At 43.2% G+C, this 26,128-nt stretch overlaps 1 protein-coding gene across 1 annotated transcript; it reads right to left on the bottom strand.

The window, feature by feature from the left end:
* Positions 1-262: 262 nt before the first annotated feature.
* On the bottom strand, positions 263-12,723 carry rab1aa (RAB1A, member RAS oncogene family a). Its single transcript, XM_017712804.2, has 6 exons — positions 12,532-12,723; positions 7,162-7,234; positions 6,823-6,918; positions 4,411-4,506; positions 2,930-3,061; positions 263-2,272 (listed from the first exon to the last, which is right to left on the bottom strand). Exons 1-6 carry the CDS (start codon positions 12,543-12,545, stop codon positions 2,075-2,077), a joined length of 609 nt encoding a protein of 202 aa, XP_017568293.1. The 5' UTR covers positions 12,546-12,723; the 3' UTR covers positions 263-2,074.
* Between the last annotated feature and the right edge of the window lie 13,405 nt (positions 12,724-26,128).

Raw genomic sequence — 26,128 nt, 5'->3', positions numbered from 1 at the left:
AAATGAAATATTGAAGCGAGTTTATTTCAGCTTACCGACCCATCATCATGTCATTCGTTCAGACCACTTTGTTTGCCTCTCAGATCGAGTTTTCTTTTATTTATATATGCATCACCTCATCTACACGCTGTTCAGGTGGATCCTGTACCGCTGCTTCTGTGAAATGACTGATGTGGACAGCACCTAAAACAAAATGTATATTTTCACGAAAAAAAAACAAGGAATATGTTCACTGAAGTTGTACATTAAAGGCACACTAAGGAAAACTTTAGCATCCCTTGAAAGGTTTTATTGAACAATACAGACAAACTTCATTTGGGAAGATGACATCTGCACCATAATGTATGAAGTACAGTATGTAAGGCAGGTCCATGAAGAAACTAATTTACCACCATCAGTGAGCGAAATCCACGTTATGGCTTTGTGCTCACATCACTAAACTCCCCAAGATAAGGCGGATGCATATGAAGGACTTCAGACATACAAGCTTTGAGTTTTGAGGAGTGTTGTTTACAGAGAAATAGCTGAATGGATAAAAGGTTTCATTGGAGGCATTACTGCTGTACAGTGGACGTTGGATGTTTCCAACCCAACCATAAGGTCCCTACGGCTAATCCACATTTACTGCCCAACTCTCTGCCCATATAGACCGTGTTTCCCTTTTAATCAGGTAAATCACATCTAGAGCAGGTGTGCGGAGAGCTGGACAACTGTCTGGATCAGCCAGGGTGGTCAAGTGGACCGTGTTGAAAACGTTTCCCAGCTTGGAGTGCATCTCACAAAGCAGGATCTCAGTTAGCCAGATAACTTAAGCCTGTCCACTAAGAGAAGAGCTAGGGACACTTCTGTGCTGAAAGTGAGGATTGTCCAGTAGAAGAGTGCTCTGGCATTTGGTTTTTTTTCAGTCTAATTTTTGCCTGCAGGATCTGTAGTGTATGGTCAGTTACAATAGACAATTACTTCAACACATTACCCTATACTTAAAAAAAAAAAAAAAGTACAGACTCATATTGGCAGCTGCTGGATGGTACGAATACATGTTCATGCATTTCTGAAGATCTTGTGTCAAATGTATTTGTAAACTTGGCAGCGAATCAGTATAATTTGTCGCTAGTGGCGTCTCTTACTAGTGAAATCTGATTAAACCATTTTATTTTTTACACTGAAATTACTGTGTGTGGTAACTGACCATATGCTACAGATGTGGCAGATGGAGATTAGGTTTAAAAAGTGCTAGCTAACAGAAGAATATTAATTTATGAGACACCCACTGTTTTCCATGGTCTCGCAAGTTAATCGGCAAGGTCTTTGAGTAATGAAATGACACTACTCTGCAGTGTAGGGGTCCAGGAATGGGACTGGGAAACATTTCTACACAATCCAGAGGACAGAACATAAAGGCCTCCCATACACTGACCATGAGGAACCCCCCCCCCCCCACAAAAAAAATAAAACAAACACACACACACACTCACGCGCACACAAACAAACCAAGAACAACCAAAACCAGAAATCCAACCTTCTGAATGAGACACCACAGCAGCTGCAAGGAGAGAAAACAAAGAGATGTCGTCGTAGCAACGAGAAATAATGGCTCCATTATGACATCACGGAATCCCGCCATTATGACATCACTGCATTCTGCTCTCCATGCCCAGCTGTAGCAGCGTAGATGGTCGGCGCTGCTCCACGAGTCTTTTCTCCGTTCGTTTCGAAGGATCTACCTACGTCAGTTGGGCTTCTTGGTAGCTTCTCACAATCTGGAGGAACTCATAGACCTATTTAACATGGGTGGCGTAACTGTCTATTTACTGAATTTGAAGCTCAAGACTGTTGGAAACGTTTAGTCTGGCCATGCAGCTTCGTGCATGCATGATACATTAGGCAATGTTTAGTTTATAACCCTTCAAAGCTCACACTGTCACCCTCTCCATAAGGTACGTACACACATACAAACACAAACACACACACACGCACACACACACTCCTCTTTTCCTTCCTTGTCCTTCTGCTTAGGCATATGGTAGTAGGGAACATCTCAGCCGTTTGTTTGTTTGGGTGCAGTCGTAAGGTCTCAGCAGCAACCCCCAGTGGAGGTTTTCACAGGCGTGCTCTGGATTTTGACGTTAGATTTCTCAGAGCCGCCGGCATTGGCCCCTGTCCCCATCCTCTTTTTAATCTCCGCCGCCATGGTCATGAAGGCCTGCTCCACATTAGTGGCATTTTTCGCACTGGCCTCCAGGAACGGAATTCCTAGAGAGTCTGCAAACTCCTGAAAGACAGAGAAAAATGTATTTGTATAGAGATATACTACAGTAAAAATAACATTAGCGATGATAACAATTTCGCATTATGTACTAATAACAAAGTCATCTGTGGGATATCAGAGCATAAACTTCGTCTTCTCTGCAGACCAATTTCTGCTCCCATCATGTTGAACGGTATAAACTTTCACTATGACGGGACACACATGCAGAACAGACTTAAACTTTCCGATAAAGAATGTAAGCAGATACAGGCGTTTACCTGGATATTGTTCTTCAATTTAACGGATTATTTACAGGATTACCCACCTCAATCAGTCAGACAGAAATTGTATTTCAAATGGCCTAGACTATTATCGCACTAATAGGACTAGACTATTTCATCTGAGGTGGAAAATTCGTAGATTGTTTTAGAATTACCACTATTTTGCCATCATATAACATTACATATAAAAACTCAGAAGACTACATGTAGATTTGCTGGTGGTTTTGGATAGTAAATAAAATGGCGGTATTTATGGTGTTGTCATGGTGACCCCTGGTTCCCATCACCACCACTGTAAAGAAATCTGAGACTGTAAGTTTCTCTACAGTGAACAATTTAATGTCAGACCAGTCCGAATGACTGTTCACATCTGAGCAACTGAATTATGCAGCTGTCTAACCTTTGCTGTCGTGTAGTCCACCACTTTCTTGGTGGTCAGGTCACACTTGTTCCCCACCAGAAGCTTGTTGACGTTCTCACTGGCATAGCGGTCTATCTCCTGCAGCCACTGCTTCACATTGTTAAAGGACTCCTGAGGAAAGAAATGGAGGAGCAGCATAGTAATCAGAGCTTAAAGCAACAGTTTGGTGAAAAATCTAATCTACTCAATATTCCCTCTGACCCCAAATGTGGTCAATGTGGTAGTCTCTAATAGATATGAATACGTGGTTTGACACTGTATGATATATTCGGATGTAAATACTCAGTTATCTGATTATTGAAATATTCATATAAACAGAACACTGATTTCTTAGATGGCAGTAAGGTCTAGAAATCCAATTAAGAAATCTAATAAAGAGGCTGGGTTTTAGCTCAGTAATCAGATTTCTTAGTGCATGTAAACTCTTAGTCTGATTTCTTTCAGATTTCTCAATCTGTGCATGAGTGAAAACAGACCGGAGTACCAGAAATAAGCGAGCGGTGCTGTTCTTCATCTTCTAGATGACGTATATTCATATTTTCAGGTAAAGTGGGGCGAAGTTTAAAAAATAAATTAACTAATTAATTAATTAAAAAACAAAGACGCATCACAAAGTTTGAGTTTTACATTCTGTTTACGTCACGTCTTCTGTGAGTTTACTGGCTGTTTGTAAAGCAGAAATCCAATTACTGCCTGACTCCTGTAGTCAAAAATCAGATTTTCTGCAGGTATCCGATATTAAGTGCATGTAAACTCAGTTTCAGTATGCCAACCTCCTGGTCAGATTAGGATACTCTGCATTACATGTTGAGAACAATGACAAAAGGTGGGTCCTGCCATTAAGACGTATGTTTATCACTGAAAACTGACTTATTTGAAAATATGATTTATCAGTTAAATTGATAAGAGAACCAAAATACTAAGCTCTGGACACTTCAGTGAAAAGAAAAAAAATGTGCTCTGTGCGAATACAAATGACCGTATCAGACAACTTGCAGCAGAGCGGTACAAAAAAAATTGTCCCTCAGATTTAAAACTATTTTACCATCATGAATATTACATATAAAAACTCACATGTAGGTTCTCTGGTGGTTCTGGATAGTAAATAAAATGTCTATATTTGTGTTGTAGAAATTAAGACCCCTGGTTCGCATCACCACCACTGCAAAGACATCTGAGTCTCTACAATCAACTTTGCTTACATCCAAATGATTGAACTATACTATAAGTGGAAGAAACAAGAAAAATAATTTTGTCCATAAGAACTGTCCACGAGAGCACCTGCTCCAGAGAAACACCTGGGCTTTCTCTTCATTAGAAATTGATAGGACTGAAATCCAAGTTTCCCCTGGGAAGGAAGAGGATGCGTGAATGGGCCCAGAGATCAAAGCTGTAGCCATTAGTAACCGAACAGAATGCAACAGAGCAGCACCGTCATGGTAACGGAACAGTTGGCCCACCTGGTCTGTGACATCATAAACGACGATGATTCCGTGGGCTCCTCTGTAGTAGCTGGACGTGATGGTGCGAAATCTCTCCTGACCTGCAGTGTCCCACTGAGAACCAACAACACACAGCAAATCAAAAGGGCTGCACATCTCTGACACAGATGTAAAGACCTAGATGACATTTTGGGTCCAGCCCAGCACATCACAGGCGCCGCCGTTTTGGGGCCGTCAACATCGGTGCTGGACTGCATTCAGTACCATTACAGAGCGGCAGTTTAAGAAAGATACTGCCCAAAACTATAACAAAACAAATTTGGTGAAAATCAGTTGCGTAATAAGGAAGTTGTGGCCGGTTTAATCCTAAGAACACATCGTCTCTCAGTACAAGTAGATCTGTTCACAAGCGGATCTTGACTGCTCCAACATCCACGTGCAGACGTTTCGCCTCAGATCGAGAACAACAGACAACACGGCATCTAGGTGTGAATGTCTATGACCTGTGACCTTACAGTTACATGATTTCAGAAGATTCTGAATTTCTGCCAAGTTTAAGCCTCATTTAAACCGAGTTTGGGCTCAAAGTTTGGACCCTGGTTTAATCCTTTTTTTTTTTTTTTTTTTTAAATTGCCCTCACCCACTTCAACTCACCAATGAGACGTGTCACACCTACGTTACACTAGTGTGCACTCACAGCAGAAGCGAAGGAGGCGGCAGTGAGGAGCAGATTATTCAAATGGATGCGTGCACCCTCAGCAGCTTAGCCTCAGTGAGCTAATCAGATAGCCATGCAAAGCGTTTTCTAAGAAGTGTGAGCCTACCGTACGCAACGTGAGTGATTGCTCTGTCTGGCTGTAAACTTGGGGCAGAGCTGTGCTGCGATGCCTTTCTTTTTGCTCGTTAGTCATGTAGCCTTTAGCTTGCTAATGTGCCAGCTGGCAGAGAAAAGTGACAAAGTTCCATCAGCGGTTTAACAAATGAAGTAATTCATACCTGAATTACCCCTCCGAGGGCTCATCTAACACCTTTCACTTGAGTTAATAAGTAATGGAACAGCCCTTAAGATGGTGCTGGAGATTCCTCTGAGATGAAATGATAAGGCCAAGTGGCTAAACAGCCACTAAACGGGGAGGGTTTGTGCAGGAATCACTAGCAGTCTGCTATAAACAGTGTATTACGCAGTGTATTACGCAGTGTATTACGCAGTGTATTACGCAGTGTGTTACTATGTACAGCACTGTGCAAAAAAATTCATTTTAAAAAGCTATTTATCCAGGAAATAAGAGTTTAACCATTTCCAAAACTTCCCTCAAAGACGTCCAGTATTATTTGTACTTTTCATCCAGGTTTGGCTCGATCAGAGCTTCTTTCAGTTAAATGTAGGTGTGCTGGTGGAATCTAACAAATCTATGTGACGTCTGAGGCCATCAAGGAGAAATCTGGAAGGAAACTTCTACGCCATGAACTATGTAAACAAGCACCTCCTGTGACCCTTTACTGCATTCATGTTTATTTATATTTGTTCTGAAGTTAAGAGTCTACAAGCTCAAACACACTTAATAGTTTTACTCAATGTGCCTAAACCTTTCGTAGAGTAGCTGGAGATCATAATGTAAGGTTTTCATTACATCACTCTTCAGACCAGTACAACCAGTAAAAGGGCCATTTTAACAAATATTCACAAATTCGTGGGCCAGTAAAGAGCTGTAGAGGAACAAATAGATGGAGTTGTAGAAGGATAGATAGATAGATAGATAGATAGATAGATAGATAGATAGATAGATAGATAGATAGATAGATAGATAGATAGATAGATAGATAGATAGATAGATAGATAGATAGATAGATAGATAGATAGATAGATAGATAGATAGATAGATAGATAGATAGATAGATAAGCTGCAGATCACTGTTAAACCTCTATAAATGTCCCTGATGTATAGCAGGCTTCTTAAAACTGCCCATTCGCCTGAACTGGACACCTGACACCTTTTTTGGTTTATTTTTATGGTGCAGTCCCATAGATCATTGTTGGGGGGAGAGGATTGGAACACATTGCACTGCAGTGCAAGCTGGGAACTGTAGTGCAGCTCATGGTGAAATGGGCCAATATTAACAGAATATTAAAATGATTTTGCAGGCCGAACAGGACCGTGTCGCGGACCGTGACTCGGCCCACAGGCCTTGTGTTTGACACAGGGGCTTTAGACTGTGGCTTCTGGAAATGTTTTAAGGCTTAGTTTTAAGACTACCCTCTGCTTCACTCCCCAATCCACCCACCTTCACCTCCGCATCATTTAAAAGTTTTAATTTCTTGTTTTCTCATAATCCTTTATCAAAATGTGTTGATTTTGCCCCTCCTCTAAAACACCTCATCATCATTACATCATCGTGCACCAGCAGGCGAAGAAAAATAACACACTTACAATCTGTAGTTTGATGGTCTTGCCATCCAGCTCTATTGTTCTGATTTTGAAGTCGACGCCGATTGTGCTGATGTAGCTCTCGGTGTACGTGTCGTCCTGTGAACGGAGATAAAGAGAGAGAGCGAGAGAGGGAAAAATGAGGGGATAGTGAGACTATAAAACCGTACAGGATGGCTGAACAGGCTCTCTTTGATGGCCAGCTTGGCTGAACATCCGTGACAGAACAGCCACTGTCTCACAGAGTGATAAGCAGTTCATGAAGGTGAACAAGTCAGCAAAACCACCAGCCTACATAACCACAAATACCCTCTATAAAGCCCAAGCCATGTGACCACTCACTGCAAAACGGAGGAGAAGGCAGGATTTCCCAACCCCAGAGTCTCCAATCAGCAGCAGTTTGAACAGGTAGTCACTGAAACAGAAAACACATCAAACACACCACATGAATCAAACACGATAAGAATGAGGTCCGGCTCTGGACCGCTGCAGCAATTTGTCTTGGCAGTGCGTCACGATCCAGTAACACAGAGAGTAAATAAAAGAGTGGAACAGAGGAGAAAGTATAATAAAGTACTGGATACTGAGAATGTCTGACTCTCACTTTCGCAGTTTGTAGGCTTCACATTAAGCCACATATACAAAACGCAATAACCATAACACATTGACTGAAATGAAAATATAACAGAAATATAGCGATATAATGGAAACTGAAGCTTGCAGAGGATTTTAATGCTTTTAATCCTCATACTAAACACCCGAGCTTGAAAAAGTAGCACAAACTCAAATATATAGGAGGCATAAAAGTTACAGCTGTTGAAGCTCCCTCGAAAAAAAATGTTGGGATTGTAAACCAATGGAATTCACTGCCTTGGAAGAGCCGCTAATTGATTTCTTATTTATTTTATTTATTATTTATTTATTTTATTATATTTAGTTTATTCATTGTCAGCTTTTTTCCCCAGTTTTGGGCTCTGATTTTGGGCCAAGTGAGTCCTGAATTTTGGCTACAAAGTATACCGGTTATAATAATAATAAATTATTATTATTATTATTATTAGTGATGGCACAATCCCACTTTCTTTTCTGATACCGATATAGAAACTTGAGTACTGGGCCGATACAATCTAATATTTCTTCTTTACAAGCTGCTTAAGCTCTAAAGTTATCTTCACTTAAGATGAACACACGCTACATTCATTTTTATTTCTGTATGTGTAATCCAGCATTTTCTGCTGACATCAAGTCAGTGACATCTCTAACAACAACAACAACAATAATAATAATACATTCTCTTTAAGTGACATCTTCCTAAAGCTCAGGTTCACTATTGAACATGTGATCAATAATAACGTTGAAGATAATAATAAGTGAATAAAGCGGGATTCATTTCAGATTGCTGCAATTGCTGCTTCCAGCTAAGACCACTTACAGACTGACTACCAGCATCACAACCAGCTGCTGCCACAACTGACTGAAAATGAAAGTGAGCGTGATCAGTCAGTGTTGATAAGAGAGACGGACGGCACAGATAAGCTTCCGATCTGAAGCATCCCAACATAAACACAGTCATACAGCCAGCACAGTCACGTCCCCCTCCACTCACATCACTGATCGCTGCTCAACACTGACCAGAAGGATGTTACTAGAAATCAGGTCACCCAGATGTGACTCAAAGCGTTGCAGTAAGACTGAAAATGAAACAATGAACGGTGGAAAAACGTTGACAAATGCTTTTAATGAAAAAAATAAAAATAAGTAAACAAAACATCTTTGTTGAGCCTCTTTAGCTTTAGGAATTCATTTAGAAACACAAGCAGCTCAAACATTCCCAGAAAACAGAGCCTTATTCACTAGGGCTGTGGACAACAGCACCGACATGGCTTTATTTTTGTAGAGAAATGAGTGAAAGCACAGCAAAACACTGACATTAGGCTGAAAACGACTTTATACTGAGGCCTAGCAAGAAACACCCGGCCACAAGACAGCAGGCCTCAGTGACTGAACACATTGTAAACACTGTTTTATTCGTGTTCAAGTTGGACACTTCGGCTCAGAGACCCTGTTTACTGCTAGGCTGCATTTAGGCTCCTGTTCCCCTGCTTTTTGTTGGAATTGACCCGATCCACCTTAAACGGTGCGGCATTTAAGGTGGAACTGGAAAACTGTTCTAAGAAGCTGACCGGCGTCGTCTGTTTACTGTGGCAGGGAGCCGGCTAAAGCTAACGACGTGGCACATTTTCAAGCCAAAGGTCTGACAGAAACTGACTATTAAAGCTCGGGTTGGACCGACTTAAGCAACAGAAACTTAAAATACATTTTATTTCAACCGATATTACGCAGAAAAAAACGGGGTTTTGGGGGTGGAAAGTTAGTTAGTTAGCTAGGTTATATAGCAAGCTAGCGCTAGCCGGATTGCTAACAGCTGCCACCTCAAGTGAACTTATAGAGACACTGAAATGCCAGGTAGTTTAAACTGCTGTCTTAAGACCTTAAGACGTTTTTATGAGCTTTTATAAGCTAGAACATCTGTTCTTAGACCTCAGCTACTCCGAAAGCGTAGCCTTCGTATGTTTACTCTCATTCTTATCATTATTATTCAGAGATAACTTGGTTATTTAGTGAGAAACCACGAAATGGCTAAGATGTTCCCCACATATCGCTGCTGTCACAGCAAAAACCTCGCATCTCGATTTTTTCGGCTTTTGACATAATTTGAAAATAACCGTGGTCCTTTACATCGTGTGTGAATTTCATGATGAATGGACCACAAGAAACTACTTAAAATGACTTGCAAAGACGTCTGGTTCCATTGAGTTACATTCAAAGTAAAGCAGGTTTTTTTTCTCCTTCTCCTGTAAAGTTACCAATTTGGAGATGCGAGATTTTGATCTGACAACAGCGATGTCATGGTGTGAACATCTCACTTCTCTTTTCCCAGAACCAAAGCCCATGTTCTCCAGGAAAAAGGAACCCATCCAGCTCTCACTGGTGGGGCCATGGTTAACCTTGGTTAAAGGAGAATTCCACCCATTTTTCCAAATTTGTGCACAGTTAAATGGCTTGGCAATAAACAGAGTCACTCAGAGCGGTTTGGTGTGAAACGCCCTGTACTAGAGAAATCTAGAACGTCAGAACTGTTCACAGTGGTGGTGATAGGAACCAGACGTCTTGATGACCAGACGAGTTTAATGCCTCTGCAAGCTCCCTCGCTGAAAGATATCACCTGAAACGGTTGTGATACTTTGTTCTATGACAGTTTTGCGATAAAATTCTTGCCTTAGACGTCATTTTTTCAAACCGTTCACGGTGGAGAGATACATGCAGGACGATTTAAGGCAGAACAGTCCCCAGAGAAAACTTACTTTGTCAGATTAACCACTATTTTACCATCATCATCACATTTAAAACCCAGAAGACTCATTTTTTGGCTCTCTGGTGGTTCTGGATAGTATATAAAGTGGCTGTATCTGTGTTGTAGACATGGTGACGTCTGGTTCCCATCATTTACATTACATTTACATTAACAGCATTTAGCAGACGCTCTTATCCAGAGCGACTTACAAGAAGTGCTTTGTCAATCTAGAGAAAGTATCTTTGCTAGTTACCATCACCACCACTGTAAAGAGATCTGAGTCAGCACGTTTCTCTACAGCGAACCGTTTCACACCAAACCGCTCCGAAAGACTGTTTACATCTCAGAGATGGATTTATGCAGAACGTCTGGAAAATCTGTGGGATTCCCCCTCTAAGGTGATAGGAGCTGCACTGTAGGGTCTCCACTTTGGACAAAAATTGACCTTTGACATCTTTAAGCGTGTTACTCACTAGTAGCCATATCAACACGGGCTTCAAAAAGAGTGCTATAAGCCCTTTATCTTCCAGCACGTGAACTTATTATGAACAGAGCTGATGATAGCTGATGGGTGCTGTATTTACATCAGGAACGTAACCTAGCAACCCGTCACTTTTGTGGTTGCCTAGGTAACCCCTGGTCCTTCTCCGTCCGTCCATCTATCTGTCTAACTCTAGAAGCTCTTCAGCCCCAGGAGGACGTCACTTTATCAGGAGTGAAACGTTAAAATATGCAGTGCAGGTGAAGAAACCAGGTTTCGGTGCTCTTACACGGTCACTTTAACCTCCTTCACCACTTGTTCACTAGTTTGGGTGGGCACCGAGTGTGAACACTAAATTCTAGTGTCCTGTTTTTCCTGCTCCAACACACCCGATTCATCTCCAGAAGGACCTGATTATTAGCTAATGATGTGGCTCATGGATGATGGACAAGGCTGAACACGCGGCTCTCAGATCCACACACACCTCAGTCTTAAAGGGGAACTCCACCAATTTTTCAAAAACTCTACATAATTAACAGGGCGAGATGTAAGCACGGCATTCGGAGCGGTTTGGCGTGAAATGCTACGTTCTGGAGAAACCTGTCGTATCAAGATTGTTCACAGCAGTGGTGAAGGGAACCAGACATCTGAAGAGTTTAACGCCTCTAAAAGCTCCAACACAGAAAGTTAGCGGTTATGAATGCACAGACAACTGAGCCTGTGAGTGCCTCCACACTCAACCATCTAACGTCAAACCACTCCGAATAACTCTTCACTTCTGTTTTTGTGAATTATCAAGACAATTTTGAAAATTCTGGTGGAATTCCCCTTCAAGTAGCCTTAGTTCTACAGTGGCGAGCGGAAGAGATTCACCGCAACACTTATTAACCTGCGAGGGCGACGTTTTATCTGCCCTTACAGGTCAAAATACCAGCCACAAAACACCTACTCAGGTGTTCCCCACCTGCACTGGACAGGGTTGGGTTCTTCTACAAGTCCACGCCTGATTTTGCTTGATATAGACCAGATCATCAGCTAGAACACCTGCCCGAGCAGAGCAGGTGGGCTACCAGACTGGAAGTGGGAAAACTGAGGACAGAGCAAAGCTGCCGTCAGCGGTTCTAGCTAAAGTTAGTTTCCTACATACTAAGCATGGTTCTTCAAGGGTTCTTCAGGAAAGGCAATGGTTATATATAGAATGAAAAGTTGTACAAAGAACCATTTGACACTTAAATGGTTCTTTGCCTGGTGAAATGGTTCTTCAGACTGATTGGGAACATGCTGTATACGGCACTATATAGAACCTTTTCGAACATAGTTCTATTTAGCCCCAAAAACCGGTTCTTCTACTGTTACAAGCTTGAACTTCCTAACAACAGAACACTTTTGAAGAACACAATTTAAAGAACTTGAAGAACCATTTAAGCATGAAACGGTTCTATACAGAACCCACGGTTCTAAACAGAACGATTCCCTTTACTAAAGAACCCCAGAGGAACCACCTTTTTTCCTTTTTCATTACAGAACCAGAAAGGGTTCTTCTATTGTTAGAACGTCAAGCATGTAACAACAGAAGAACCCTTTCTGGTGTGTGTGTAGAACCATTTTCAAAAAAAGTTCTACATACAACTCGTTCTCAATCAATCTGAAGACTTGACTTGAAGAACCATTTAGGCGTGAAATGGTTCTACGCCGAACCAATGGTTCTAAACAGAACCATTCCCTTTAGTAAAGAACCCACAGAGAACCCTGTTTTTCAGGGTGTATCTAGTCAGCGTGTTGACTCCGATCAGCTGAAGTGTGTCTGGTCAGAGAGCCAAGGTTCTCCGGGTTCTCTGTCCGGCTGTTCTGGGAGCTTCGCGGCTCCGATACTCACTATTCGGGGTTCATGGCTGTTGAAGTCGGACTCCCCGCCGCTGCTCAGACCGGCGGTTTCCTCTCCGCGGAAGGGAAGGTCGGCGTTATCGGGGGATTTCGGGATTTCGTGGGAACCGAAAGGTTCGGCTGTGTGTGAACAGAGAAACGGCTCTCCGACCGTGAAGGTCTCCACAGTGGAAACGACCGGAGTCCGTATTTTAACGGACCTGTCAAAATAAGAGGCCCCAACAAAACGAGCTGTGTTCATAAAGTAGTACAAGGAAAAAGAATTAAATTATTATTTATTATTGCTGTTATTATTATTTAGGTTGTGCAGAACATGCTATTTCATGTTAATGTGTTATTATATTATCCCTCAGAAATAATCAATAATAATAATAATAATAACTACTGTCAATTAAATACATGTTTAAAAATGCACATTTATACATGGGTTTTAAAAATGCTGTGCTATTTCTCTAAAAATCTTACATTTATTTCTAAAGTACACTTTATTCAGTTCCTATATGCAGCGGTGTAAAATTCAGGTCCAGAAAGTAAAAATCCTTCCCAGGATTTTGTTCCAACCGCCGGAACAGCGCTGCTGCTGGTTTGGTCTAACGAGAGAAGCCAGCTCTTTGGAACAAAATCCTGGGAAGGAGTTTTACTTTCTGGACCTGAATTTTACGCCTCTGCCTGAGTGTATGTAATATACGTTATTTAAGAAAATTCACACTGATATGTAATTAATAATATGCCATGACGTAATTTTTCGCATTTAATTTACACTTAGATATTCATAGTGCCATTTAATAGCCCATTTAAAATTTATCAAATCATTTTATAATAATACAATATTTTTATATCTTTGTTGTTTTCAAAATTATTTAGTATATGTCATATTTCATGCACATTTTAGAGGTCGTATGTAATTTTATCTTCTTCAGCCGCATTTTCAGAGACAGTTTTATCGGGGTGGTCGCGGGGGTCGCGCGAACACAGCTTCTGTCAGGAAAGTGCTCTTGCGCTACAGCAGAGATGATACATGACGCCCAGAGCCGCCATTTCATAATGTCTCTGGGAACCAGGTGAGGTTGACTTCGGCTGACACGGGGTTCTCCGTTCCTCTGAAGGTGATCACACGACGAGCTCTGCCAGCAGGGCTTCCGGTGACTTTTAAAGGTTACGGGCAGCTCGTGAGTGACAGTCTGCTTTAATCAGACCAGAGACAGAAAGTGAACACTGAACTGCGCTATACTTCATCTGCTGTGCTTCATCTGCTGTACCTCACATGCTGTGCTTCATCTGCTGTGCTTCATCTGCTGTGCTTCATCTGCTGTGCTTCATCTGCTGTAACTCATCTGCTGTGCTTCATCTGCTGTGCTTCATCTGCTGTACCTCATCTGCTGTACCTCATCTGCTGTGCATCATCTGCTGTGCGTCATCTGCTGTACCTCATCTGCTGTGCTTCATCTGCTGTGCTTCATCTGCTGTGCCTCATCTGCTGTACCTCATCTGCTGTGCTTCATCTGCTGTGCTTCATCTGCTGTGCTTCATCTGCTATACTTCATCTGCTGTACCTCATCTGCTGTACCTCATCTGCTGTGCTTCATCTGCTGTACCTCCTCTGCTGTACCTCATCTGCTGTGCTTCATCTGCTGTGTTTCATCTGCTGTACCTCATCTGCTGCTGTGCTTCATCTGCTGTGCTTCATCTGCTGTACCTCATCTACTGTGCTTCATCTGCTGTGCTTCATCTGCTATATGTCATCTGCTGTGCTTTATTTGCTGTATGTCATCTGCTGTGCTTCATCTGCTGTACCTCATCTGCTGTACCTTATCTGCTGTGCTTCATCTGCTGTACCTCATCTGCTGTACCTCATCTGCTGTGCTTCATCTGCTGTACCTCATCTGATGTGCTTCATCTGCTGTGCTTCATCTGCTATACCTCATCTGCTGTACCTCCTCTGCTGTGCTTCATCTGCTGTGCTTCATCTGCTGTACCTCATCTGCTGCTGTGCTTCATCTGCTGTACCTCATCTGCTGTGCTTCATCTGCTGTGCTTCAACTGCTGTACCTCATCTCCTGTGCTTCATCTGCTGTACCTCATCTCCTGTACCTCATCTGCTGTGCTTCATTTGCTGTGCTTCATCTGCTGTACCTCATCTGCTGTGCTTCATCTGCTGTGCTTCATCTGCTGTAACTCATCTGCTGTGCTTCATCTGCTGTGCCTCATCTGCTGTACCTCATCTGCTGTACCTCATCTGCTGTGCTTCATCTGCTGTGCGTCATCTGCTGTACCTCATCTGCTGTGCTTCATCTGCTGTGCTTCATCTGCTGTGCCTCATCTGCTGTACCTCATCTGCTGTGCTTCATCTGCTGTGCTTCATCTGCTGTGCTTCATCTGCTATACTTCATCTGCTGTACCTCATCTGCTGTGCTTCATCTGCTGTACCTCCTCTGCTGTACCTCATCTGCTGTGCTTCATCTGCTGTGTTTCATCTGCTGTACCTCATCTGCTGCTGTGCTTCATCTGCTGTGCTTCATCTGCTGTACCTCATCTACTGTGCTTCATCTGCTGTGCTTCATCTGCTATATGTCATCTGCTGTGCTTTATTTGCTGTATGTCATCTGCTGTGCTTCATCTGCTGTACCTCATCTGCTGTACCTTATCTGCTGTGCTTCATCTGCTGTACCTCATCTGCTGTACCTCATCTGCTGTGCTTCATCTGCTGTACCTCATCTGATGTGCTTCATCTGCTGTGCTTCATCTGCTATACCTCATCTGCTGTACCTCCTCTGCTGTGCTTCATCTGCTGTGCTTCATCTGCTGTACCTCATCTGCTGCTGTGCTTCATCTGCTGTACCTCATCTGCTGTGCTTCATCTGCTGTGCTTCAACTGCTGTACCTCATCTCCTGTGCTTCATCTGCTGTACCTCATCTCCTGTACCTCATCTGCTGTGCTTCATTTGCTGTGCTTCATCTGCTGTACCTCATCTGCTGTGCTTCATCTGCTGTACGTCATCTGCTGTGCTTCATCTGTTGTACTTCATCTGCTGTACCTCATCTGCTGTACCTCATCTGCTGTGCTTCATCTGCTGTGCTTCATCTGCTATACTTCATCTGCTGTACCTCCTCTGCTGTGCTTCATCTGCTGTGCTTCATCTGCTGTACCTCCTCTGCTGTGCTTCATCTGCTGTGCTTCATCTGCTGTACCTCCTCTGCTGTACCTCATCTGCTGCTGTGCTTCATCTGCTGTGCTTCATCTGCTGTACCTCATCTGCTGTGCTTTATCTGCTGTGCTTCATCTGCTATACTTCATCTGCTGTACCTCATCTGCTGCTGTGCTTCATCTGCTGTGCTTCATCTGCTATACTTCATCTGGTGTACCTCCTCTGCTGTACCTCATCTGCTGTGCTTCATCTGCTGTGCTTCATCTGCTGTACCTCATCTGCTGTGCGTCATCTGCTGTAGCTCATCTGCTGTGCTTCATCTGCTGTACCTCATCTGCTGTACCTCATCTGCTGTGCTTCATCTGCTGTGCTTCATCTGCTGTACCTCATCTGCTGTGCATCATCTGCTGTAGCTCATCTGCTGTGCTTCATCTGCTGTACCTCATCTGCTGTACCTCATCTGCTGTGCTTCATCTGCTGTGCTTCATCTGCTGTACCTCATCTGCTGTGCTTCATCTGCTGTACATCATCTGCTGTGCTTCATCTGCTTTACTTCATCTGCTGTACCTCATCTGCTGTTCCTCATCTGCTGTGCCTCATCTGCTGTACCTCATCTGCTGTGCTTCATCTGCTGTGCTTCAACTGCTGTACCTCATCTGCTGTACCTCATCTGCTGTACCTCATCTGCTGTGCTTCATCTGCTGTGCTTCATCTGCTATACTTCATCTGCTATGCTTCATCTGCTGTACCTCATCTGCTGTGCTTCATCTGCTGTACCTCATCTGCTGTACCTCATCTGCTGTGCTTCATCTGCTGTGCTTCATCTGCTGTACCTCATCTGCTGTGCTTCATCTGCTGTACGTCATCTGCTGTGCTTCATCTGCTGTACTTCATCTGCTGTACCTCATCTTCTGTGCTTCATCTGCTGTGCTTCATCTGCTATACTTCATCTGCTGTACCTCCTCTGCTGTGCTTCATCTGCTGTGCTTCATCTGCTGTACCTCCTCTGCTGTACCTCATCTGCTGTGCTTCATCTGCTGTGTTTCATCTGCTGTACCTCATCTGCTGCTGTGCTTCATCTGCTGTGCTTCATCTGCTGTACCTCATCTGCTGTGCTTTATCTGCTGTGCTTCATCTGCTATACTTCATCTGCTGTACCTCATCTGCTGCTGTGCTTCATCTGCTGTGCTTCATCTGCTGTACTTCATCTGGTGTACCTCCTCTGCTGTACCTCATCTGCTGTGCTTCATCTGCTGTGCTTCATCTGCTGTGCTTCATCTGCTGTGCGTCATCTGCTGTGCTTCATCTGCTTTACTTCATCTGCTGTACCTCATCTGCTGTTCCTCATCTGCTGTGCCTCATCTGCTGTACCTCATCTGCTGTGCTTCATCTGCTGTGCTTCAACTGCTGTACCTCATCTGCTGTACCTCATCTGCTGTGCTTCATCTGCTGTGCTTCATCTGCTATACTTCATCTGCTATGCTTCATCTGCTGTACCTCATCTGCTGTGCTTCATCTGCTGTACCTCATCTGCTGTACCTCATCTGCTGTGCTTCATCTGCTGTGCTTCATCTGCTGTACCTCATCTGCTGTGCTTCATCTGCTGTACGTCATCTGCTGTACGTCATCTGCTGTGCTTCATCTGCTGTACTTCATCTGCTGTACCTCATCTTCTGTGCTTCATCTGCTGTGCTTCATCTACTATACTTCATCTGCTGTACCTCCTCTGCTGTGCTTCATCTGCTGTGCTTCATCTGCTGTTCCTCCTCTGCTGTACCTCATCTGCTGTGCTTCATCTGCTGTGTTTCAGCTGCTGTACCTCATCTGCTGCTGTGCTTCATCTGCTGTGCTTCATCTGCTGTACCTCATCTGCTGTGCTTTATCTGCTGTGCTTCATCTGCTATACTTCATCTGCTGTACCTCATCTGCTGCTGTGCTTCATCTGCTGTGCTTCATCTGCTGTGCGTCATCTGCTGTAGCTCAACTGCTGTAGCTCAACTGCTGTACCTCATCTCCTGTGCTTCATCTGCTGTACCTCATTTCCTGTACCTCATCTGCTGTGCTTCATTTGCTGTGCTTCATCTGCTGTACCTCATCTGCTGTGCTTCATCTGCTGTACGTCATCTGCTGTGCTTCATCTGTTGTACTTCATCTGCTGTACCTCATCTGCTGTACCTCATCTGCTGTGCTTCATCTGCTGTGCTTCATCTGCTATACTTCATCTGCTGTACCTCCTCTGCTGTGCTTCATCTGCTGTGCTTCATCTGCTGTACCACCTCTGCTGCTGTGCTTCATCTGCTGTGCTTCATCTGCTATACTTCATCTGGTGTACCTCCTCTGCTGTACCTCATCTGCTGTGCTTCATCTGCTGTACCTCATCTGCTGTGCGTCATCTGCTGTAGCTCATCTGCTGTGCTTCATCTGCTGTACCTCATCTGCTGTACCTCATCTGCTGTGCTTCATCTGCTGTGCTTCATCTGCTGTACCTCATCTGCTGTGCTTCATCTGCTGTGCTTCATCTGCTGTACCTCCTCTGGTGTACCTCATCTGCTGTGCTTCATCTGCTGTGCTTCATCTGCTGTACCTCATCTGCTGTGCGTCATCTGCTGTAGCTCATCTGCTGTGCTTCATCTGCTGTACCTCATCTGCTGTACCTCATCTGCTGTGCTTCATCTGCTGTGCTTCATCTGCTGTACCTCATCTGCTGTGCATCATCTGCTGTAGCTCATCTGCTGTGCTTCATCTGCTGTACCTCATCTGCTGTACCTCATCTGCTGTGCTTCATCTGCTGTGCTTCATCTGCTGTGCCTCATCTGCTGTGCTTCATCTGCTGTACATCATCTGCTGTGCTTCATCTGCTTTACTTCATCTGCTGTACCTCATCTGCTGTTCCTCATCTGCTGTGCCTCATCTGCTGTACCTCATCTGCTGTGCTTCATCTGCTGTGCTTCAACTGCTGTACCTCATCTGCTGTACCTCATCTGCTGTACCTCATCTGCTGTGCTTCATCTGCTGTGCTTCATCTGCTATACTTCATCTGCTATGCTTCATCTGCTGTACCTCATCTGCTGTGCTTCATCTGCTGTACCTCATCTGCTGTACCTCATCTGCTGTGCTTCATCTGCTGTGCTTCATCTGCTGTACCTCATCTGCTGTGCTTCATCTGCTGTACGTCATCTGCTGTGCTTCATCTGCTGTACTTCATCTGCTGTACCTCATCTTCTGTGCTTCATCTGCTGTGCTTCATCTGCTATACTTCATCTGCTGTACCTCCTCTGCTGTGCTTCATCTGCTGTGCTTCATCTGCTGTACCTCCTCTGCTGTACCTCATCTGCTGTGCTTCATCTGCTGTGTTTCATCTGCTGTACCTCATCTGCTGCTGTGCTTCATCTGCTGTGCTTCATCTGCTGTACCTCATCTGCTGTGCTTTATCTGCTGTGCTTCATCTGCTATACCTCATCTGCTGTACCTCATCTGCTGCTGTGCTTCATCTGCTGTGCTTCATCTGCTGTACTTCATCTGGTGTACCTCCTCTGCTGTACCTCATCTGCTGTGCTTCATCTGCTGTGCTTCATCTGCTGTGCGTCATCTGCTGTGCTTCATCTGCTTTACTTCATCTGCTGTACCTCATCTGCTGTTCCTCATCTGCTGTGCCTCATCTGCTGTACCTCATCTGCTGTGCTTCATCTGCTGTGCTTCAACTGCTGTACCTCATCTGCTGTACCTCATCTGCTGTGCTTCATCTGCTGTGCTTCATCTGCTATACTTCATCTGCTATGCTTCATCTGCTGTACCTCATCTGCTGTGCTTCATCTGCTGTACCTCATCTGCTGTACCTCATCTGCTGTGCTTCATCTGCTGTGCTTCATCTGCTGTACCTCATCTGCTGTGCTTCATCTGCTGTACGTCATCTGCTGTGCTTCATCTGCTGTACTTCATCTGCTGTACCTCATCTTCTGTGCTTCATCTGCTGTGCTTCATCTACTATACTTCATCTGCTGTACCTCCTCTGCTGTGCTTCATCTGCTGTGCTTCATCTGCTGTACCTCCTCTGCTGTACCTCATCTGCTGTGCTTCATCTGCTGTGTTTCAGCTGCTGTACCTCATCTGCTGCTGTGCTTCATCTGCTGTGCTTCATCTGCTGTACCTCATCTGCTGTGCTTTATCTGCTGTGCTTCATCTGCTATACTTCATCTGCTGTACCTCATCTGCTGCTGTGCTTCATCTGCTGTGCTTCATCTGCTGTACTTCATCTGGTGTACCTCCTCTGCTGTACCTCATCTGCTGTGCTTCATCTGCTGTACCTCATCTGCTGTGCGTCATCTGCTGTAGCTCATCTGCTGTGCTTCATCTGCTGTACCTCATCTGCTATACCTCATCTGCTGTGCTTCATCTGCTGTACCTCATCTGCTGTGCGTCATCTGCTGTAGCTCATCTGCTGTGCTTCATCTGCTGTACCTCATCTGCTGTGCCTCATCTGCTGTGCTTCATCTGCTGTGCTTCATCTGCTGTACGTCATCTGCTGTGCTTCATCTGCTGTGCTTCATCTGCTGTACGTCATCTGCTGTGCTTCATCTGCTGTGCTTCATCTGCTATACCTCATCTGCTGTGCTTCATCTGCTGTACGTCATCTGCTGTGCTTCATCTGCTTTACTTCATCTGCTGTACCTCATCTGCTGTTCCTCATCTGCTGTGCCTCATCTGCTGTACCTCATCTGCTGTGCTTCATCTGCTGTGCTTCATCTGCTGTACCTCATCTGCTGTACCTCATCTGCTGTGCTTCATCTGCTGTAAGAGCAGCACTGCAATGTGCTGCCATCACTTTCATGTTGTTTCCACTAGAGGGCGACACAATGCAGTGTACGAGAGTGAGAGAGAGGTGTGTGAGAGGGAGAGTGTGTGTCTGAGAGAGAGAGAGAGAGAGAGAGAGAGAGAGAGAGGTGTCTGAGAGAGAGAGTGTGTGTGTGTTTGTGTGTTTAGCCCAGAGTCGGGTTATGAGGAGCCTGACCACTTCCTATTTCCCCCGTTATATCAAAACAGGCCTGCTGAACAGCAGAGGGCGCCCCCGAGCGAGTCCTCGATGAATGGGAGTGAATGGAGCTCTCTCGCCCAGAATGTTTCTTTAATGTCAGAAAGCAGAAGGATGTATTTCACTCTTTCTACAGCAGGAGGCGGGCTTTACTGCTAGAGCGTGGTGATTGATTGGCGAGCGGAGCAGCTGATTGGCTGTTCGCACTCACTGACGTCATGAACGTACATGAGGCGCCGTTTTAAACTCCTACAGCTCTTAAAGATATAACAGAAGTGTGAAAGTGTTTTATGCTGCTCTGTGTCAGGAATTTTTTACATTATGTTTAAGCATTTATAAACTGTGATTTTGCTTAAAGGCTCCATATAAACCCATTCATTCTGGACTCGATCGGGAGCGCCCCCTAGCGTTGGAGGAAACCGAAAGACGCTGCAGTGTGATGACTCTCCTCTCTAGATAGATAGATAGATAGATAGATAGATAGATAGATAGATAGATAGATAGATAGAAAGACAGACAGACAGATAGGTTGACACATAGATAGATAGATAGATAGATAGATAGATAGATAGATAGATAGATAGATAGATAGATAGATAGACACATAGACAGACAGACAGACAAATAGATAGACAGACAGATATATAGATATCTTATATATTTTTTTGTGATCAAAATGAAAGCCGTTTTCATTCTTTTTCATTCTTGCATTTAAAATCACTTCGCCAAGGCAGGTGGCACGCCTCAAAGTAGGACCCCCAAATGTTCAGAAATGGCCCTGCGGCGGCGAACGTACAGCCCCGTTTGGATGAAGGTCTGGCTGGCGAGGCCGAGCCGTCACTATCATAAACACTGGAGTGGCAGGAACGTTAAACAGGAAGGTGGCTGAGCTCGGCCCTCACTGAGAGGCTAATACGGTTCCTGTGTGGGTTGATTATTGTTTTTTGTCGTTTTTTGTTTTCCCCCTGGTCGTTACGCAGGACTATCTGGATTACACTGATTACTGAGAAGTTCATTCAGGAAATGAGAACACAGATCAAGAAAAAAACTGGCAGAAACTCTTCACAAACACTGCGCTACACTGGCGCTGCAGGAATGTCTGTAGTGCTGCGTAAACTTCCATAATAAAGTTTAACATTTCCTCCTCTGTATAAATGATGCAGTGCTGTTTAACAGTATATGTAACGTGGCACACTGTGAATATTAGTGCCATATCATTAATAACATTAGCTGCATAAGAAATCCCATTGGGGCGCAAGCTGAAATTAGCAATGATGTAGTCTCTTGTTTTTCCCTCCTTTTTTTGACCTAGTTTTGGGATGTATGGCCCAAAACGAAGTTCAGCTCCTACAGTCATGGTTTACCACTGAAATTACTATAGTCTACCACAGAATATCAGCATTATACATTAATATAAAACAGCACGACAGTAGTGAAGAGAGCTAGGGCTGCTGGTAGAATGCCAACGATAAGCTAACGGAATTTGTTGGTCATTCTAGATTAAACATGGACATTTAAAGCTTGTATAAGACTTCCATGTGTTTTATCTCAAGCTTGTAACAGACATGACCGTATATTTGACCTTGTTTTCAGCAGTTTAGCACAGAGTCCTGTTTCCAATCCTAATAGCTAACTGAAATCTGGCTAAGATAACGTCAGAGCACCATATTCCGTACACTTCAGTATTCCGTACACTTCAGTTATGCGTACACTTCAGTATTCCGTACACTTCAGTTATGCGTACACTTCAGTTATGCGTACACTTCAGTATTCCGTACACTTCAGTAATCCATACACTTCAGTATTCCATGCACTTTAGTAATCTGTACACTTCAGTATTCCATGCGCTTCAGTATTCCATACACTTCAGTAATCAAAATCAGGCCAAAGAGGAAAAGGACTGTCCGGATTGTTATCAGCACAAAGCTCAAAAGCCAGCATCTCTGATGGTGTGGGGGTGTGTTAGTGCCCATGACATTGGTAACTTGCACATCTGTGAAGGCACCATTAATGCTGAAAGGTACATACAGGTTTTGGAGCAACATCTGCTGCCATCCAAGCAACGTCTTTTTCAGGGACGTCCTGCTTATTTCAGCAAGACGATGCCAAGCCACATTCTGCATGAGTTACAACAGCGTGGCTTCGTAGTAAAAGAGTGCGGGTACTAGACTGTCCTGCCTGCAGTCCAGACCGTCTCCCATTGAACATGTGTGGCACATTATGTGCAAATTACGACAACGGAGACCCCGGACTGTTGATCAACTGAAGTTGTACATCAAGCAAGAATGAGAAAGAATTCCACCTACAAAGCTTCAACAATTAGTGTCCTCAGTTCCCAAACGCTTATTGAGTGTAGTTAAAAGGAAAGGTGATGTAACACAGTGGTAAACACGCCCCTGTCCCAACTTCTTTGGAACATGTTGCAGGCATCAAATTCAAAATGAGTGAATATTTGCAAAAAACAATAAAGTTTATCTGTTTGAACATTAAATATCTTGTCTTTGTAGTGTATTCAATTGAATATGGGTTGAAAAGGATTTGCAAATCATCGTATTCTGTTTTTATTTATGTTCTACACAACGTCCCAACTTCATTGGAATTGGGGTTGTATATACACACTTTACTTTTAATGTAAGTCAGTGGAACCAGCATTTCCATTTCTTTTGGTCCAATCATCATGAAATTTGCACACAAAGTAAAGGCCAAAGAATATTTTCAAATTAGGTCTAAAACTGAAAAATGACAAAAATGGAGATACGAGGTTTTATTTTGACAGCAACGATATGAGTGATATGAGTGTACACATGTACACACACACACACAGACACACATATGTATATATAGTGATCATTTCTGTATGTACATATATATAAAATACATAAAGAAGAATAAAGAAAATAGAAAAACTAACAAACAAACAAGCAAACTCTCCCACACCCTGATGTGTAGGTGTAGTGTAGTGTCGTCTCTGCACGTACGCACTCAGTCTATCTGTGTTATCACTGAGCCTTCATCAGTCCCGCAATCAGCAGAGACGCCATTCAAACACATGACCTGCCTCTCTCTCTCTCTTTCTCTCTCTCTCTCCATCTCTCTCTCTCTCCTTCTCTCTCTCCTTTCTCTCTGACTGTCTCTCTCTCTCTCCATCTCTCTCTCTCTCTCTCCTTCTCTCTCTCCTCTCTCTCTGACTGTCTCTCTCTCTCTCTCCATCTCTCTCTCTCTCTCTCTCTCCTTCTCTCTCTCCTCTCTCTCTGTCTCTGAATGTGGGGTGGGGGTCAGAAAGGTGGGGGTATGTGGGGTGGGGGTCAGAAAGGTGGAAGAATGTGGGGTGGGGGTTAGAAAGGTGGTGGTCAGAAACCAGTACGGATTACTGAAGTGTACGGAATACTGAAGTGTACGGAATACTGAAGTGTACGGAATACTGAAGACAGAGAGATGTTTGTTATTGTCATTGTTTTGTTATAGCTACTGTTGTAATGCCTCGCCGGTACTTGAAACAGTCATGCTAATAAAACTGAACTGAACTTAACTGAACTGAGAAAGTGAGGATGAGAGACAGAGAGAGAGAGAGATAAAGAGACAGAGAGATAGAGACAGAGAGAGAGAGAGAGAGAGAGAGAGAGAGAGAGAGACAGAGAGAGAGAGAGAGACAGAGAGAGATAGAGAGAGAGAGGCAGGTCATGTGTTTGAATGGCGTCTCTGCTGATTTATATTCAAATTATATTTATGATTTAGTTGAAATCTTACATTTGATAAATTTGAGTATCAATCAAAATATTTCTTTCCCCAAAGACAAAAAATACTTTCAAACTAAGTAAAAAGATTATTTGTCATTAAGAACATTTTTTAAAGAACCGTTTTTCACTTTGTTACAACTAATCTTTTTATTAAGGAAAAACCTAATATTTACTATTACATCCAAGTGTAGTTTTTACTTTAGAATAAAGTGATTAAAATGCTCCAGTTTGTTACAGGTAATTCTATTCATTTTTCTCAAGTTAATTTTCTGATTCAGTATAAACAAAATTTCTAATTGTTCCTTTAATCAATGTATTTTATTTAGTCACAAGCATAAAACTTAGTAAATAATTTTTTTTTCTTGAGACTTTTTTCACTTTAGATAAAACTAAAACAAGTGTGCTAGTCACTGTTTGATTTACAACAAATGAAGACAATTCTATTCTCTTCAAAAGACCGTAATGATTGTTTTGATCTTTTAAAACGCCTTTTCTGTAGATATAAAAAAGAAAACACCAGTAAAATTCTAGTGAATAAATAAAATATTAATACCATAAGAAAAAATGAATATTTAAGCCAGTATGTGTTTCATCAACACAGAAACAAAACATACTAAATATGAGATGAAGTAAATTATGGCCGATTCAGTGTTTTTTCTTTTAAACTTTTTCTACACGACTGGCCATTTCACTAAAACCTCCTCCTTGGTTCTACATTCATTGTCCATTTTATCAGCTCCACTTACTGTATACACTCACCAATTGCTTGTTAACACAACTAGCCAATCAGCCAATCACACGGCTGCAACTCAGTGCATTGAGGCCTGTAGAGGTGGTCAAGACAACTTGCTGAAGTGCAGCCCGAACATCAGAACGGGGAAGAAAGGGGATTTAAGGGGCTTTGAACGTGGCGTGGTTGTTGGTGCCAGACGGGCTGGTCTGAGTATTTCAGAAACTGCTGATCTGCTGGGATTTTCACACACAACCATCTCTAGGGTTTACAGAGAACGGTCCGGAAAAGAGGAAATATCCAGTGAGCGGTCAGTCGTGTGGACGAAAATGCCTTGTTGATGTGAGAGGTCAGAGGAGAATGGGCAGACTGGTTCCAGATGATAGAAAGGCAACAGTAACTCAAATAACCAACCAGAATCTCTGAGGAACATTTCCAACACCTTGTTAAAAGTCTGCCACGAAGAATTAAGGCAGTTCTGAAGGCAAAAGATGGTCCAAACTTTTACTAGCAAGGTGTACCTAATAAAGGGGCTGGTGAGTGTAGAAGTGCAGTTTGAAGCTGGAATATTGTTGTTGTGTAATATTTAGAGAGAGTGAGATTAAGAGAGTGATGGCTTGTGGGAAGAAGTTTTCAGTTTTCATTTTTTTTTCTTGGGAATGTTATTTGCTTTCAGGCAAACTGAATGTAGCATATGTAACGCAGTCTAACTCACAGTCTGTATTATTCCTTATACCACAGTAGTGTTCACTATGAGGAACATGTCAACCATAGATGCACTCATGTATTTATTTACAAAGATGATGTGACCTCCTATTCCTGGGTGTGTGCAATAAAATAAATAAATAAAACAGAATAAAACATTACAGAGCAGGGGCGTAAGTGAGTTATCTCAGACCAATGAGCCACATTCAGATTCACAAATAATAACTCGCTGGATTATTGGC

This window comes from Pygocentrus nattereri, chromosome 12, assembly GCF_015220715.1.
Source record: "Pygocentrus nattereri isolate fPygNat1 chromosome 12, fPygNat1.pri, whole genome shotgun sequence".
Classification (NCBI taxonomy): Eukaryota; Metazoa; Chordata; class Actinopteri; order Characiformes; family Serrasalmidae; genus Pygocentrus; species Pygocentrus nattereri.
Note: the sequence above shows the minus strand (reverse complement) of the source record. Positions and strands in the feature narration are given on the sequence as shown.